An 18,884-nucleotide genomic window follows, 5' to 3' on the forward strand; every position below is an offset into this window, starting at 1 on the left:
AAATGGCCTAAATTCCGTGCCGTTTAATTTTCAGTTAATTATTTTTTTAATATTCTTTTTTCTGGAATTATAATTTCACCTCTGAACATGGTATGAATAAACGAATAAAATAACTGCATATTCAAAGTAATGTAAAATCATAAAACGTTAAGATTTAAATAAATCACACAAATTTATTATAATTACGATTTATTAATAACAATAACAATTACCATTAATATTATTATTCTATATTAATAATTAATAATTACCATTATGATTATGATCAATAACAATTTATTATAATTACGATTTATTACCATAAGATTACCATTACCATTTATTACAGTAATTTATTACCATAACAATTTAGATCCTAATGATAAAGAGTTTGAATCTAAAATAACAGGAATGCTTCCATTGTACATTTATCTTCAATATAGTAGTTGATACCTTAAACTTTTTCATTCTTCTTGCAATTGTTAGCTCTTCACTTGAATGCCATATGTTCATCATCCACATGTAACCTATTCTTGCAATTCTTCTTACAACTTTTTCATTCTTCATTCTTCTTGCAATAGTTAGAGTATGGCATATGTCCATCATCCAAGTTTGAATATGTACATGCATTGTGGGATATAATATGTAAAAGCCTATGATGTATAAAGCTCCAAAACTTTTTATAATTTTTGGAGCTAACAGTATATTGTATTTTTTGTAGGTTTTCATCATACAAAGGTTAAGAAGATTTCAATAAGAGGTGGTTACCATTATTGAATACAATATATTAGTAGAATTAAAGAAATGAAATCAAGTTGTAGCTCTGTGTTTCCTCTTACATACACAATGGTAAGTGAGCCCTTAAGCCTCTTCACAATAATTTCGTCTGCCTTCTCTGTTTGAACTTTTTTAAAAGTGGAGATGTTTTGAAATTCAAAGTAGGAGTACATTACATTACATACTTTAACAACACAAACTAACTAATTCCATGTTTCTTATTACATATCATTGCTGCCATTTAAAAAGATCAGTAAGCTTTACAATGAAGATACAACTGCAAAAAATATACTGATTCTTAAATAGTTAAAAATACCAAACATTGTGAACTTGGCTGGAATTTAATTATAAAATGAGGAAGTAGTTAACAACACATTGTAACTACTAAGAATTTAATCAAATACCTTTGCTCCATTACAAATGAACTATGTTATATGCTTCCTGATGGAGATAGAATCTTCTATTGCTGGATACTGATTTATTTCCTTTCCATCAAACACACCTACAAAAACAAATAAAACCATACTACCATATTGCACTATGTAACACCCCAATTTTCAACTCTTACATTTATTACAAAATCCGTAATAAAACGCTGCGGAAGCTTACATCATATCAACAGAAAACCGGGTGCTACCGCCACACCTAGAGTGAATTCTATCATCTCTTTGACAAACTCCACTCTAAGTGCACAGGCTAAACTTACAACATTAATAACAATCCCTGTCTACATCAAAGAGTAGACCTCAACCTGTACTTCCCTTCTATTCCGAGCTCATCGGCTACAGGGGCCCACACTAATCTGCAACTGATAAGAAACACATTGAAGTGCAGTTAGCGCGACGGCTAAGTAAGGAAATCCGATGTCACTCAAAAGTAGACAAAGGTTTGAAAACATAATCATTTGGAAAATAGTATATCGTTCAGTGAATCAAAATCCACTCGTCTCGTAAGACAAAATCATTTCTTTCTCAAAGACGTTACAGAGTAACTCTTTACTCATTTTTAAAACTTCCTTAGTTTCATATAGTAAGAGTGAGGCCTACAACCTCGGGCCATGGCACTCCAGCCCTCCCGTAGATTCCTCCCTTATCCCAACCCCGGGCCGTGGCACTCAAGCCTTCCCGTGGGCACCTCTCCTTATCCCAACATGACGACATAACGGCGAATAGACTTCGCTCTAACAATATAATATAACGACCACTGGGCAAGGGCACTTAAAGCCACCCGTGGGTCAATCAAGGTCCTCCTCAACTTACTTTAGAAACTACGGTTTTGAAAACATGATTCTTCCTTCAATTTTTCTTACTCAAATCATTTCTTTTGGACATATTTCACCAATGAGTCCAATATTTGAAATCGGCTACCTCTTTAGCCCCTGAAGGATTTTCAAACATCATTTTCTCAAACAATAAGGTTTTGACAACCTTTATATCAAAATAGCATACGTTTTTCAATGTAAGTTTTCATAAGCATTTTTGGATACGCTTCATATGTCCATCTCATACTTAAAATCAACCAACATCCTTAACTATCGTCCTCAACAACTTCCACTATGATCAACACCATTAGATCATAACTTGAGGATATCGTACATCCAAATATATATAAATTCTAATAGGTAAGGTCATTGCCTAACCATAACCCAAAAACATCCAACAACTACTTTCTCAAGATTCACCATATACAACCTTTATCTCAACATTTCCATATGACAATTTCCTCAATACACATCATAATAATATCTTTACCTAACTTTATCACCATTAACTCACTAACTACCTCACAATTATCATTAGCACATCCATAATCATACTAAGCATAATTCAGAAAATTCAGCTTGGCGCAGTCCGAAGGATTGAGCCGGTAAAAATAGTTCCCGAACTCTTTTTCACTTGAAATTTTTATGGTAGAACCCCAACTCATAGTACTTGATGTCCGTAAAAAGTTTTGGTCATTTTGGTCCGCGAATAAACACAGAAAATTCCATCTTTGCCCTTGGCAGTGTGCTGTCCGGAATTTTTCTCTCTCTGGACCAGTTTTGGAGAAAAATTCGAAAACCATACTTATACTACTCCGATCATTATGAAATTTTATATGCGGGTTCTACACTTATAGAACTACATGTCTAAAAAAAAATAGGATCAAAATACCTTACCAATTTTTCCCAATAAATCTCGGAAGTTACTGCCAGAATCTACCCTGATTTCCTTTCACTATTTTTCACAAGTATAAGCCTATATGGACATAAATACAACATATACAAGCATATCCAAGCTATGAACATGTATATAAAAATATTCCCAAAGCTCCAAAACACTATGTTTCAACCAAATAATCAATTATCTAATTTCAAGTGACTAAACCAACTTAAGGGAATTCCTTACCTCAAAGGTTTATTAACACCTTAGGAAGAAATTCTTGGATCTTTCCCCAACTTTCACCTTAAAACCCTAGGTCCAAATCAACACCAAAACATCAAATATCAAGAAACTAAGCATAGATTCATAACCTAGGAAGGATTACAAGGCTTTCTACCGAATAAAATCGAAAACTTACCGAATAAAATTGAGAGTTGAGAAGGATTTTGGCCATGGAAGCAATGGAGGAAGAAGAATGGTGAAGATGATCTCTCTCTCTCTCCTCTCCTCTTCATTTCTGCAAAAGCAAGGGAAAAAGGAAAAAAATTGGCTTTTATACTACATCACAATCTTATGTGATAAGATTGGAAAAAAAATAATAAAATAATAAAATATCTTCCAACTTATCAGTTGGGGTCCAAACAGATAAAGTTTCGGTGGAAAATAATCCAGATAGTATAATTTCCGAAACTAAAAATTTATTCCAGACTAACCCTCAAAATTGGGCTAGGTTCGGTACACCGCGAAATTTAGCGATGTACGATCAAAATAAATTTTCGCTGCTATGGGCTAATCTAATTAAATAGGAAATTCAAGAATAATAGTATGGTGTCTAGAAATCCATTTCCTAGGACAAACAAGTCCAAATACTAGTTCCTAAAAATTTTACGGTTCGTGACCAGGACGTACGATCGCAGCTTAATAACAACTATACTTACTTATAAAAATTCTTTTGAAGTATCGGGAGATCATAACTCATGTATGTCAATACCTTAGGATAAAATAATAATGTTAGGAAAATACGGGGTATTACACACTATGTGTGTGTATATATATATTCTTTTTCAGAATGCTATTATTTTTCAAGAGAAAGTAAAAGCTTTACCAAATCTGCAGCAAATTTCTAAAGCCTGTAAATGGGTGCCTTAACAGACCTTAATCTTCAAGCAAATGTCTTCTTCCTCTTCTTGGATGCTTTCCCAAATATTTCTTTGAATTTGAAAGCTCATGAAACGCCGAATCAGTCTTCCCTAAGTTTGTTCTGCTGTTGTCAAGCAGAATGCTCTATTTATACTATTACACCAATTATATCACACCAATTATATCATCAATTATTCAATCACCAATTAATATTACCATATTATATTACCTATTTAACATTTTAATTTAACATCTAACCATAATAGTACTATAGGTGAATAAATAAATAAATAAATATATATATATATATATGGATAATTAATAAATCCAATTATTCAATCACCAACATTTAACCATAATAGGCACGCACGGGTGGATAATTAATAAATTAATTAAAAAAATTAATAATTAATAAATAAATTAATAAATAAATAAAATAACTAATTTTACCAAAATGCCACTAACTTTGGGCGGGAATGTTTGGAAGGAGGATAATGCTTTTATATATAGTATAGATAATAATAATAGATTTTTTTTATATAGGGGTATTTATGCCTCTTAAACACATTCCATTTCTATTCCTTGAACCAACCAAACAGTGAAGTTACATTCTTAAAGTCTATTTCTTTAGCGAACCAAACAATAGAATATATTTCTTATTCTATTCCTAACCTATTCCATTCCTTATGGAATACTATTCCTATTTCCTTAAAATTCATTCCGTGAACCAAACATGATGTAAATGTCCAACATCCCTCATTGTGAAATTGATCTCAAACAACATCAATATTAATCTGCTCCACTCTTCCTCTCTAAGAGCGCCCTTATCAATGGTTTTTCGGGGATAATGTCAGATTTTATGCCATGTTGGAATGAGAGAGGAGAGGAGAGATGGGGAAGGGAGCTCCTGCAAACCAAGGATCATGCAACAGTGTAATCTGACATTTTTCTTTGACCATCATCTGTTGTTGTGTGCGTTTCGCGCACAGCAACCGCCCATGCAGGTGCGTCTGACACATTTTTTTTTTTTTTAAAAAAGGCTAAAGTGCCATCCCGCACCATGGACTCAAACCGATTCTTCATGCCGCACCCTAACCTTTCATAACTGCTGTTTCGATTCACAAACCATAAAAATTTGTTCGTCTAGACTTTTTTACAGGTTTCCCTGTTTCCCTGCTGATGTGGCGCCGGTATTATATGATGTGGAGTTCTTTTTTTCTTTTTTCTTTTTTTTTAATCAATTCCTCCTAAATTGAAGTTTTTGAAAAATATTGGGTTGTTTTTTAATTAATTAAAAATTCATTCCCCAGTTGTTCTACTACTCCATCTCACCTTTGTTGACTTTGCGAACTTGCTCTGGACACCTTCTCCCACCTCGCTGTCGACCAAATGCTCTACACTATCCCCAACCTCCACCGGTCTCTCCTCCACCGTCGGCCTCCAATTCCTCACCCTTCGACATCTTCTTGAACTTAGCCCTAATTCCTCACCCTTCGACATCTGAAACAAGTTTCGCATTTTCTAGGAAATTTCCAGATTCCATCTCAGCAATCATCGATTTCTCTGCAATATTTTGTGTATTCTCCTTCGTTTTCCCTCTCAGATCAACAGCATGCACCTCAGGAATCATTTCCAAAATTTATGAAATTTCTGCCTATTCACCGCGAATTTCCAAGGGGCAAGTGAACGCTTAATTTGTTCGGCGGCATTGTTCCGCCCTGGCGGTGGCAGAGTCTACGGCTTGGGCAATTTTCCAGTACAATCGGTTCTGCTCTAGGCAGTTCGGTGTCCAGCGACAAAGATTTTGGTCGGCGGCGACGATTTCTGGTAGCGAACTCCGTAGCAAATTTTCTGGGCAGCGAACTCTAGTTCCTTTTCTTAATTTGCTTTGCTGTTGAATCTCTGTATCTCTGTATTTGATTGGTGTATTGTGACCCATCACTTTTCTTTCAATTTATAAACTTCACTTTTCTTTCAATTTAAACTTCAGTTGCAATTCTTAATGTTTTATTATGATTCTGGTAGCGAACTTCAGTTGCATGTGAACATTTTGAGCATTTTGAGCGATTTCTGGTAGTGAAGATTCGGCGGCGATGACTTTCGGTAGTGAACTTTAGTTGCCGCCCTGAATGTATGATTTTGAGCATTTTGAGCGAATTGGATTTAGTTTTGGGTTTCAGACTTGCAGTCGTGGGAATAAAGGTAGATTTTGAGGGAATTTGAATTAAAGTGATGAAATGGNCATTTAACCATAATAGGCACGCACGGGTGGATAATTAATAAATTAATTAAAAAAATTAATAATTAATAAATAAATTAATAAATAAATAAAATAACTAATTTTACCAAAATGCCACTAACTTTGGGCGGGAATGTTTGGAAGGAGGATAATGCTTTTATATATAGTATAGATAATAATAATAGATTTTTTTTATATAGGGGTATTTATGCCTCTTAAACACATTCCATTTCTATTCCTTGAACCAACCAAACAGTGAAGTTACATTCTTAAAGTCTATTTCTTTAGCGAACCAAACAATAGAATATATTTCTTATTCTATTCCTAACCTATTCCATTCCTTATGGAATACTATTCCTATTTCCTTAAAATTCATTCCGTGAACCAAACATGATGTAAATGTCCAACATCCCTCATTGTGAAATTGATCTCAAACAACATCAATATTAATCTGCTCCACTCTTCCTCTCTAAGAGCGCCCTTATCAATGGTTTTTCGGGGATAATGTCAGATTTTATGCCATGTTGGAATGAGAGAGGAGAGGAGAGATGGGGAAGGGAGCTCCTGCAAACCAAGGATCATGCAACAGTGTAATCTGACATTTTTCTTTGACCATCATCTGTTGTTGTGTGCGTTTCGCGCACAGCAACCGCCCATGCAGGTGCGTCTGACACATTTTTTTTTTTTTTAAAAAAGGCTAAAGTGCCATCCCGCACCATGGACTCAAACCGATTCTTCATGCCGCACCCTAACCTTTCATAACTGCTGTTTCGATTCACAAACCATAAAAATTTGTTCGTCTAGACTTTTTTACAGGTTTCCCTGTTTCCCTGCTGATGTGGCGCCGGTATTATATGATGTGGAGTTCTTTTTTTCTTTTTTCTTTTTTTTTAATCAATTCCTCCTAAATTGAAGTTTTTGAAAAATATTGGGTTGTTTTTTAATTAATTAAAAATTCATTCCCCAGTTGTTCTACTACTCCATCTCACCTTTGTTGACTTTGCGAACTTGCTCTGGACACCTTCTCCCACCTCGCTGTCGACCAAATGCTCTACACTATCCCCAACCTCCACCGGTCTCTCCTCCACCGTCGGCCTCCAATTCCTCACCCTTCGACATCTTCTTGAACTTAGCCCTAATTCCTCACCCTTCGACATCTGAAACAAGTTTCGCATTTTCTAGGAAATTTCCAGATTCCATCTCAGCAATCATCGATTTCTCTGCAATATTTTGTGTATTCTCCTTCGTTTTCCCTCTCAGATCAACAGCATGCACCTCAGGAATCATTTCCAAAATTTATGAAATTTCTGCCTATTCACCGCGAATTTCCAAGGGGCAAGTGAACGCTTAATTTGTTCGGCGGCATTGTTCCGCCCTGGCGGTGGCAGAGTCTACGGCTTGGGCAATTTTCCAGTACAATCGGTTCTGCTCTAGGCAGTTCGGTGTCCAGCGACAAAGATTTTGGTCGGCGGCGACGATTTCTGGTAGCGAACTCCGTAGCAAATTTTCTGGGCAGCGAACTCTAGTTCCTTTTCTTAATTTGCTTTGCTGTTGAATCTCTGTATCTCTGTATTTGATTGGTGTATTGTGACCCATCACTTTTCTTTCAATTTATAAACTTCACTTTTCTTTCAATTTAAACTTCAGTTGCAATTCTTAATGTTTTATTATGATTCTGGTAGCGAACTTCAGTTGCATGTGAACATTTTGAGCATTTTGAGCGATTTCTGGTAGTGAAGATTCGGCGGCGATGACTTTCGGTAGTGAACTTTAGTTGCCGCCCTGAATGTATGATTTTGAGCATTTTGAGCGAATTGGATTTAGTTTTGGGTTTCAGACTTGCAGTCGTGGGAATAAAGGTAGATTTTGAGGGAATTTGAATTAAAGTGATGAAATGGCTACCACATTTGCAAACAAAAACACGTCAATAAGAAATCACCACCACGTCATCAAGTTATTACCTATCACTTGAAGTCAACCTGTAAAAAGTCTAGACGAACAAATTTTTATGGTTTGTGAATCGAAACAGCAGTTATGTAAGGTCAGGGTGCGGCATGAAGAATCTGTTTGAGTTCATGGTGTGGGATGACACTTTAGCCAAAAAAATATCATATTTGTTTTTTTTTTCATCTCATCCAATTTTCTCTTTCCTAATCACACTTACAAAAATCCCTCAAAAATCGCAAAATAACCCCATTGATAAGGATGCTCTAAGCATCTTTCCAGTGCTCCTTCATATTGTTATTATTATTATTATTATTATTATTATTATTATTATTAGGAAAATTTGTACTTTTTGTCCCTTAGTTATAGAGTAATTGTAGAATTCGTCCGAAGTATGAGTTGTGTTCACTTTTCGCCTTAAGCTATCATGGGCATTCCACTTTTCATGCTTACTTCTAATCCTTAATGTTTTGTTGGTAAATGGATCAAAAGTGCAACGTCATCAATAACTTATGAACAAAAAGTGAGCATGACCAATAATTAGAAACAAACTAGTATGCCACCCGTGCGATGCACGGTCTGAAATTTGGGAATATAAATTATAAATTGAATGCTATATTATTACAAAGTATTAATATAATTAAATTTAATTTAAAATGTAAGCAACCTTGTAGTAAATTTATAATTTATTTTGATAGTTAGTTTATTAATAGCATTAGGTAATAATTAATTAAAATAAGGAACAATACTAAAGGTGGATTATCATATTCATTACAAAATATATAAATAACTTATTGGCTACACATAGAAACATAATGTCCATTTTATATAACAGTTACAAATTCTTAAAACCTCCTTGTATACAACATTTGACGTTGAAGAAGAATAATCTCCCTTATCATCAACAATAACAACTTTAAGACCATTAGGATTGTTAACTCTCGATAGAGCCACATAGAGTTGTCCATTTACAAAAACAGGTTTCTTTAAGAATAGTCCAACATTAGACAAACTTCGTCCGTGACTTTTATTTATTGTCATTGCATAAGACAACATTAGCGGGAATTGTCTCCTTTCAAACTTAAATGTCAACCGCGGATCTGATGGTGTCATTCACAATATCTCTGCTTCAATAACATGCTCTGTCAATCTAGTAATAACCAATCTAGTACCATTACACAATCCAATTGAGTGATCTATATTTCGCAATAGCATCACTGGATAACCAACTTTAAGAGCAAGTGAATGGTTAGGAATACATGAGATCGCAATCCATTTAAGAATTCCGGGGCATTTAACTCAGCAAATGAATCTGTACATGTATCAGACTGACAAATAGAGTCACAACTAAAATATGTTCTCCCATCAATTGGAATCAAATTAATCATATATTGATTGATTTCATTGACTACATCGATAGTTGGTGCTAATATAGCATAACCATTCAAGTACTACATATCGCACGAATTTGTAAGAAACATGGGAAATGTGCTATGAACTATTGCTTCAATAGGATCACTTGGGATTTGTAACAAATTGTCATTTGGAATGTCTATGTTTGTATGGCCATCAGTTTCCACACCAAATTCACCATTACCTTACCAACTATATATCCAATTTGCAAATTTCTCAATCCGTGCACGACAATCAACATCTCCTATTGACTGTAGTCTTAAGTTCTTAGTTAGTCTTAAAACCTTACAGCTGTTCCACGAATAAGAAGAGTTGATGCTTGCCCCAACAATATCTTGTCTTGACCCATTTGGAATCACTGGTAAAATTTGACGGAAATCACCCCCAAGAACAACTGTCTTATCCCAAAATGTCATATTTTCAGTCAACACATTTACAAACCTCATTAGATCTCTCATAGTTCAATCCAACGCTTCAAAACCATCATAGGAGCTTCATCCCAAATAATTAACTTATTTGGCATTTCCGAATAAGTTAATTTTCGTGCTTCTGAGTATTGCTTATTAGCTTCAAACCAACTAAGGAACATACTTTCCCCAAACTGAATGTCATAACTAAACAACCGCCAGCTAGTTTCACATGCAGATATGTAGCGGCAATCATAAAACATTGTGATCTCATCTATAACCGGCTCACCATTAATATCTGCGGTACTCTTGTAGAATTCTGTTGTCACACGATTGTTACCCTTATTCACATACTTAAATAAGTACTTAATGGAACAGGACTGGTTGCACCATTCAACATTGATGTGTGCTCGATACTTCATAAGCAAATATCTGTTATGTGGTACTAAAATCTGTTATCTAACAAAATACCATTATTATCAACAATTTGACCATTATCTCGTCGACTGTAAAGCGGGCACCCATCTTGATCAAAATCTGACACACTAACAAATTTGTTGGGTCAGTATTTAGAGCAACGTCCTTTGACCATGCATGGAGGGTTTTTTTAAGATGACCACACAGACCGTGAATCATAAACTCACCAACAATATTATAATACTCTTCATTTGCTACTCTATTTGGAATTTCAGCTGAAATTACGGAGTCAATATTTTGACACAATGAAGTTAGCATGCTTGCTAAGTGTACTCACTATTACATACTCATTGTTTATGTTTTAATTTCCTAATAGAATCAAACAAAAGTAAATGCATAATGAAATTGCATGTATTATTTTTAACTATAATATAGTAACACTGAAAGAAATTATATCTTTTAAAATAAGCATATTGTTTTGTATTTATTAATTAATTTAAAACATTTCGATATTATTACAAACATAAAACTAAAAAAAGTAAAAAGAATAATTATGTGTTAGGATTAATATTTAATACGTAAATAATTATTGCAAATGAGATAATGTAAAATATTATATATTTTTATTATAGATATATAATACTTTATAAGAACTCGCGAAAGCGAGGCACAAGGCTTCTTTTACTTATAAATCAAGAGAAGGTTTCAGAACTCGGGAAAATTCAAAGTTTTAATAAGAATGAAAATACTATTATAAATAGAATTATACAATTTATAATTATGACTTAGTAGTATTCAATAAAATTTAGTATGTCATCTGCGAGTTACACATCAATAGTTTAAAGAAATTAAAACATAAACAATGAGTATGAAATTATATAAAATATTACACATAACATATAATATTTTTTTACATATATAAAAAATAAAATTTCATAAAATTTAAATACATGTATTACATTATATGCCATAAGACAAAAAAAATCCTAAATCTAAACAAATCATTTACAATTTATATTTATTGAAAATTAAAACAACATGCGTAATAAACGAACTACTAATAATCTAATTTGAATTTTAAATTATAAATTATGAAAGACTTTTTGTCCATAGCATTCATAGAGTTACTACAATGATAAGTTGAATCACTGAAAATAAAATTTTTATGTTATTTTGGACTACTAACTCTAAAAAACCACATAAAGTTGTTCATGATTTAAAAAATGATTATTCAATAACAAATCAACATACTTTAAAGTTTGTGCTTGAATTTTATTGATAGCTATAACATACAAATTTAGAAAAATATAACACCACATTTAATATTTAAAAATTATTAAATTGCATAGCAAATTACAATATAATTATATAATTGAAATTTAACTTGATCTGGTGAAATTATTCTACCCGCACAATAAATAACACACACACACATATAATTATTTCAAAAAATAATTGAAATTTAACCATATTTAATACGATTAAACACACAAATTACAAATTTAAATTTGATATTTATAATAATAATCTTTATCCTTTTTTATAAAAATTACAAAACATTACGGAGTATATGTTAAGACTTAAGACCCAACTTATGCATGTTGAGAAAGAAGTAACCAAGTCTGATATTTAATCTAACTCATTATAATAACGTGAACTATTCTAATATTTCAAATCTAACCCAATACAAATTTAACCCAAATCTGATCCGACCCAACTAATCCAAACCCAACAACCCGTAGTATAAAAATTACAACCCACCCATGTTAAACCCTAAATACATGTTCGTTCTTCCGCAGCCTTCCTCCGGTCCTCTTTCTCTACCTTTCGCTCGCCATCCTTTCTCTTGCAGCCGCTCCAAATCCACCATTTCTGCTCTTCTTCTGGCATCCTTATATACCACCAACCACACTCATGGCCTGCCTATCACCCTTACCCCGAAAAAGAAGAACTTTACAACGTGCAGAGGACTGGGCTTCACTGCCTCATTTAGGTGTCGGTGCCGCCGTGATTACCGATTAGGTCCTCGGCAGACTGGGATTCCAGGAGAATGAAGAAGAATAAGGTAAGGAGCAGTTCGAGCACGGCCTTCTCCCAATTCCGAAGCTCATCTTCACCGACGGCATGCAAACCCTAGCCCCGATCAAGGACAAACTCTTGTCGCTCTGTGCCGACTCTGCTCACCGTGTCAACTCGCAATCCATTTCCGAGACGCTTCAGATCTCGCCTGGCCACACGCGCCTTGTGCTCAAAACCGTTGCTACCGTCCTGCACTCCGAATCGGATCCCCTCGCCACCGCCAATCCCGCCGAGGTTGATTCCGTCGGCGTGAATGTTTTCGATTTGGTGGTGTTTCTGTACATTCAGAGTTATAAGAGGCCCCTTCCCAAGGGGCATAAGGACTCCGCTGCAGTCGCAGATGTTTGGCCATCCACTTCTGCGTTCGATGGCTTCTTATCTGCCCTTTCGCCACTGCAAGTAAGGAGCTTTAACATCCTTGATTTGTTCAAAAAAATTACTCCGTATTGTTTACTGTGATAGACATGATGGTGAATTTATGTTTTTCATAATTCTAATGCTCTGCATTTTATTTGAAAGTTTTGTTTCAACTTACACGAATTTTTCTAATGTAGATGTTGCATCTTGTGTATTGTTATCTTTGTAACTATGAAGGAGCATTCTGATTGTTGTAAAATTTTGTAATGTTAAGATTATAATAGGAAATTTTGTAGTTTGCATTTTGACTACTCAGGTCTGCTCCATTTGAAATTCTACCTGCAAAAATTAGTTTGCTTTCTACAGTATGTGGTCTTTGGACATAGCATGCTTAACCTATGGACAGATCAAGGATCACTCTTAGGCATTGATGCACTTCTTGGTTGCCCTTTACACCTCCCTATCTCTAAGGTGAATTAATTTTATAGCATTTTATTTTGACTTTATCTTTCCAGTATACTTTCATCTAGATGAAAATAATAATTTTGTGACAGTGGATTTCTTACACTTTCTAATTGTGTAACAGTGTATTTCTTCCTCCTGCTTGGTGTGTATAAATGTATTGGCTGTGATTGGATACATACACAAACATACATTTGTACTTTTAGTGTTCTCTCTCCCCCTTCCCCAAAACAAATGAGAAACACAAATATATATCCAAATCTCACTGCGTAAATATTCAAAATGGGTTTGTGCACAATAAAATGCTCACAATTAACATAATTCTAAATGTAATATAGCTTTGAAATGATAAAAAATGAAAGTATTCATAAATCACCTTTTGTTTATTCTCTTGTGCTTCAATGTAAATGTGGTGTTTCACCAAAATTCAGTTTCAAAAGTATATAATTATTACCTTTTAACATGCTTGTTTTTGCTCACACGACTTCTGAAACTAAATATTACATTGGTAAATACTACTCTGGTACCTTATTAGTGAAGAGAACTTGTCACATGCCAAAACTGAAATTAGATTTACATGTTTTATCATTAGTCAATATCTTCTAAAAATGTACCTAGAAACTTACTTGTTTGTGTTTTTTTGCTATTATGATAATACTCTGATCTTGGTTTCAGGTGTCAATATGAGAACCTTGGTATGCTGCTGATTCCCTTAACAAAGGGGTTCTAACATTTTTTCTGTGCAAGCTTTGCCACTCACAGTTATCCTTTTTTCCTGTAAAAACAAATTAGCATCACTGTAAATATTAAATAGGATGAAGTTTCGTGAGATAGAGCTCACCTCTTGTTTCTTGATCTTTCACTTCTGCTTCAGTGTAAATGTGGGGTTTCACTATGAAACATCTAGTATTTATAGTCACTTTCTCATGAAAATTCAATTTCAAAAATATGTAATCATTAGCTTGCTTGTGCTGGGCATAACTTGGAAAATTAAACATTGCATTGGTAAATAATATTTATTACCTGTCAATCAATGCATATCTTGATCAGTTAAACAGTAATAATTAGCATTGAAAAATGGGAAACAGCTGTAATACAACATTAAATATTAATCAGAAGTAAATTTAAAGGGTAAAATTTTCCTAAAAAATAAATTGGAGCTTTGGGCGGGAGAATGAAGCCTTTTTAGAGGCCACTCTTTTTATTACTCCCTCCGTCCCGTTTTATGTGTCTGGTTCGGTTAACAGGCTTGACTGAAGTTATTTTTAATTCAATTTTTCATAATATTAAGTTTAGTATTAATATACAAAATTTATATATTTAGAAACTACACTAAAAGTACTATTAAACACAAAAAATCAAATTTAAAAATAAGTAAAAAATGATAAAGAAAATAAACAAAGAAGAAAGAGTTGGATTGACCAGTGAATAGTAAGTATGACAGATAAAATGGGACAGAGGGAGTATAATATAAGAGATCTCTTTATTATAATAAGAGATTCTATAACTCATCGTAAAATTTATGAACGAATTTTCCCTTATTATTATTCACAACAATTATAATTTTAATCCGTATTTTCATCCAAACGCCACATAAGTATGTTCTCAATAATGTCTTCATCCATGAGTAGCGGAGCATCGTGGAGCCCAAAGAGCCACCCAAACTCATCGAATTTTAGGCCTTTGAGTTCCTTCCATCTCTGAATTGTGGCCTTTCTCTTACTCTTACCAGTTACAGCCATCGCCTAATCACTGGAGAAGCAGTCAATCAGTAATGGCATCCCACGCTGCTGTCGCGAGATCTTCCTCTTATGCTTCAGCCACAGCAACACGACTGTTCAATTTCAACACTCGTAAGCTATCTTGCTACATTCATTGCTTTGTAGTATTGCATGATTGATACTGAAACATGGGTTTATAGCAATTTCAGGAACATTTCCAAAGACGCAATCTTCGATTCTGATGCAATTGAGGAGCAGTCGCAAGAGTAAGAATATTCGGAGTGAAAGCATTAGTTCTGCTTCTTCTGGTAGCATCGCAGTGCGGGGCGAGTCATTCCGGGTCAATGCCAATGCGGGTGGGGGAAATGGGAGCACTGCGGAAGCAAATGGAATTGACGGTTCTAAACCTGTTACCTTTAAATGGCCTGATAACAAGGTCATTCAGAATACGCACTCTTTCAATTTCTTCTTTTCGACAATATTAGCTACTGTTATTGCTTCTACTGATATATATTGCATAAGTTTTAACCCAAAGAGTTGGGGTTTGAGGTCGAGTTCAATATATATGCTTATTTGTTGGGAAGCCATCACAATTAGCAAATGAATTCTAGCAAACTTAAAGTCTTTGTGATTGCAGTTGGTAAATATATTTCTATTTGGCTGAGTATTTGTTTTTTTATTACCATGCTTGCAAATTGACACTATCGTGGGCTGCTGTTGTTTCTGTTACTTACAAATATGTGTTTAAAGTGATCCCAAAATGTCCAGTAAATTTAACTATTTAATTTTGATGTGTGCAGAGGCCAAGGGTATGCATACTTGGTGGTGGATTTGGAGGACTTTACACAGCACTAAGATTGGAATCACTTGTTTGGAGTGATGACAAAAAGCCCCAGGTAAGTTTCAATTTTAAGTACATGTTCAGATTATCATAACTATTCCACCATTTATTCAACAAATTAATACATATACTGGTCATTGAATGTATGATTCATTCCTTCTGTCAATTGGGAGTATTAGTAATTTGGAAGCATGATTGCATTCTTGCTTATTTGTGTACTGGGATAAGTGAGTTGGTAATTCTGATGTCTGCAGGTCATCCTTGTTGATCAATCTGAACGCTTTGTTTTTAAGCCCATGTTATATGAACTTCTTTCTGGGGGTATGTAATAGGTTTCACCAATGAAGCGATTTTTTTTCAGAGTTCTATTGCTAGTATCTATTCTGTTCATGATTATTGCTATTTTCTAAATGCAGAAGTAGACATGTGGGAAATTGCACCATTATTCTCTCAATTGCTTGCAAACACCAGTGTGCAGTTCTTCAAAGACAGGGTCAAGTGCCTATATCCCCGAGACCATTTGCTGACAAATGTGCCTGCACCATCTGGCCCTGGAGGAACTGTTCATCTTGAAAGTGGCCTAGCTATTGAATATGACTGGTATGATTTTGAGATCCTTGCCAAGGCCAGCTTGGTTGAGCATTTTAAGATGCATGAAACAACACTAGGGATGGTGATCAACCCCAATTTCCTAACAATATTAGTATTGAACTTATTGAGTTAATTCCATTTTCAGTTCCTCAGCTATGAGTGGAACTCCACTTTTTTTTGCCTGTGGAGGGGAGTGGTCCTCCAAATATGGATAGCAGGACAAAATATAGTCCTTAAACTGGCAAATGGAAGGACCATTCTTGTCCTGTTAAAAATAGTTGAGGAACCACCATTGTCCATGAGGACCAGAAGTGGAGTTTCATTTATAATCAATGGACCAAACATAGCATCAGTTCTGAACGTATTGATGAACTGTTTTAAACATTTGAGCAAAATCTCTCCTAAGGTGGCTGTTGTCCAAATGCTGTTTTCATTGACATTTTTCATAATTGTCTGTGCAAAAGTATTGCATAAGTTCACTGGTTAATCATTAATTCATTAGCAAAAACAGAAACACACACACAACCCTTTGAAAAAAATGTAATATAAAATAGATTTCTTGCTTGTTAGGTCTGTGCAGAAGACATATCAGGATAGGATTTCATTTTCTGGACAATCATTACTCATTAGGAGTTTAGTTGAATATTTGTATTTTCTTTATTTACCTTTTGTTCTCTGAGGGATTTGAGTATATAATAATAAAGCACAGAGGAGACTTCTTGGCCTTTTAATTCTCCTTGCATGATTTGCATCTTTACTCCCAGATCTATGCTACTCTATTCATTTTAATTATCATTGGGCATTTTTCCCCCTTGAAAATCCTCAATCTTTCTCTAAATAGAGCAAGTGTGTGGCCGCTAAGTCTCAAATAAGCAGTTCAATGCTGTGAATATGAAAATGATTGGTACCTTGTGCTTCCAACTTCTTCAAACCCCTTCCATCTACCTAAAACAAAGGAAGAACAGAAATCAAATAATTAGCCTGTTAATGAAGATCAATAGCTGGTGGACAAATGTCTTTAATGCAATGCTGGATTTTTCCAAAACCAAATATATCCCACCAGAGCCCACAGGGTAACGTCTTTAAACAAAAATCTTTTTGGGCTTCATTGCATGAAGCAATATTCAGCATGTGGAGATCAAAAAGCTCCATGTCCTCGTGTTATGTTTCCCTTGTGTAATAGATGGCAATCAGCCAATCATTGTACAGTATCCCTTTGGCCTTTACCCTAAATGTTCACCTCCTATAACCCTATCAATTCAAGTCTTTCTTTAGAGGTCTATCCTTTCATTGAATTGTATTTCTTCTGAACTCCTTGTTTATTTTGCTCAAATGTTTTCACTGATTTCTACATCTTTTACATTTGGGCAGCCAGGTTGGTTCTTGCACTAGGAGCTGAAGCCAGACTTGATGTTGTACCTGGAGCTGCTGAATATGCATTACCATTTTATACCCTAGAGGATGCTCTTGTCAGTATGAGGATAATAGTTAGAGTTTTGTATATGCTAATAAATTGAAATCTTCAGCCTTCATGCAAATTGTATTAACTCTCGCTTAAATTGGTATTATTCATTTGCAGAGCGCTGATGAAAAGCTTAGAGATCTTGAACGTAAGAACTTTGGCAAGGATTCTCCAATAAGTGTGACAGTGGTAGGATGTGGTTATGGCGGAGTTGAATTGGCTGCTACTATATCAGAAAGATTGAGAGATAGGGGAATTGTACAAGCCATTAATGTGGAAAAGACAATATTGCCGAGTGCTCCAGAGGGAAATAGGGAAACTGCATTAAGGGTAAGGAACCTTATCTGTGAATTGCAGTATTCATACGTGTTAGTACTGATGGTTTGAAGATCTGGGGGGTGATGAATACCCACCACCCACCAGAGAGGTGGAATCCAATATGTGGAAACGAGTCTGAAAAGGGGAAAACAGTAATGTCGTAATGTTATGTTATTGTTTTTAACATTAGAGTACATGTATATGTAATTATAGAGATGAAACCAACCCTTAGTCTAACCTATCTAGTTAGATGTGAACACTCTAAACTGATAACCGTCCAACTCACATTTTAAACATGTTCCATATGTTAAACAATACATTATGCTTTTGCAACATTATATCCTATATTGTGCAACTAGGTTCAGGCAGTTGTCTTCATTACTTGAGTACTGTCTTTTTTGTGCTTATTTAAATGAAGTTCTGTAGTTGTGAGAAGCAAACCTGCACAAACCTTTCTAACTCTATATCTATCTTATCTAAACAATCTTCAGTATAAGGGTTTTCCAGATAAAGCATTTTCATGCTACACGATACTACATTTCTGATGTTACTTTTTTTTTTTTTTTTTTTTTTTTTTTTTTTTTTTTTTTTTTTTT

General features: G+C 34.6%; 2 protein-coding genes and 1 long non-coding RNA gene across 5 annotated transcripts in view; 2 read left to right on the forward strand and 1 right to left on the reverse strand.

Moving 5' to 3' along the window:
* Positions 1–901: 901 nt before the first annotated feature.
* Positions 902–1,412, reverse strand: LOC116012738. The gene is made up of 2 exons (XR_004097190.1): positions 1,366–1,412; positions 902–1,258 (listed from the first exon to the last, which is right to left on the reverse strand). It is a non-coding gene; the product is annotated as an uncharacterized LOC116012738 (long non-coding RNA).
* Positions 1,413–12,242: 10,830 nt separating this feature from the next.
* LOC116012726 lies at positions 12,243–14,385 on the forward strand. 3 transcript variants are annotated; one of them, XR_004097174.1, is made up of 3 exons: positions 12,243–12,935; positions 13,190–13,364; positions 14,031–14,385. XR_004097174.1 is itself a non-coding variant. In XM_031252377.1 (3 exons), exons 1-3 carry the CDS (start codon positions 12,582–12,584, stop codon positions 14,040–14,042), a joined length of 471 nt encoding a protein of 156 aa, XP_031108237.1. In that variant the 5' UTR covers positions 12,243–12,581; the 3' UTR covers positions 14,043–14,385. The 3 variants fall into 3 exon arrangements, 2 of the variants coding, with proteins under 2 accessions (XP_031108237.1, XP_031108238.1); XM_031252377.1 differs by having other exon boundaries at positions 13,260–13,364; XM_031252378.1 differs by having other exon boundaries at positions 13,246–14,385.
* A 596-nt stretch (positions 14,386–14,981) lies between these two features.
* LOC116012717 (alternative NAD(P)H-ubiquinone oxidoreductase C1, chloroplastic/mitochondrial) overlaps positions 14,982–18,884 on the forward strand; it is a 6,939-nt gene continuing 3,036 nt past the window's right edge. The window contains exons 1-7 of the mRNA XM_031252361.1: positions 14,982–15,208; positions 15,277–15,512; positions 15,877–15,972; positions 16,172–16,238; positions 16,334–16,517; positions 17,884–17,977; positions 18,088–18,300. Coding sequence (XP_031108221.1) covers positions 15,130–15,208; positions 15,277–15,512; positions 15,877–15,972; positions 16,172–16,238; positions 16,334–16,517; positions 17,884–17,977; positions 18,088–18,300 — 969 coding nt within the window. The 5' untranslated portion in view covers positions 14,982–15,129. The remainder of the gene's footprint in view (positions 15,209–15,276; positions 15,513–15,876; positions 15,973–16,171; positions 16,239–16,333; positions 16,518–17,883; positions 17,978–18,087; positions 18,301–18,884) is intronic.

The sequence above is a fragment of the Ipomoea triloba genome, chromosome 3 (assembly GCF_003576645.1).
Source record: "Ipomoea triloba cultivar NCNSP0323 chromosome 3, ASM357664v1".
NCBI lineage: Eukaryota > Viridiplantae > Streptophyta > Magnoliopsida > Solanales > Convolvulaceae > Ipomoea > Ipomoea triloba.

What these genes read in the sequence shown, in the direction of transcription:
- LOC116012726 (XM_031252377.1), top strand. Translation starts at nt 12,582, where the DNA reads ATGCAAACCCTAGCCCCGATCAAGGACAAACTCTTGTCGCTCTGTGCC. An exon ending in CTGCCCTTTCGCCACTGCAA is followed by an intron (nt 12,936 to 13,259) that starts GTAAGGAGCTTT and finishes TGCTTTCTACAG; the next exon opens with TATGTGGTCTTTGGACATAG.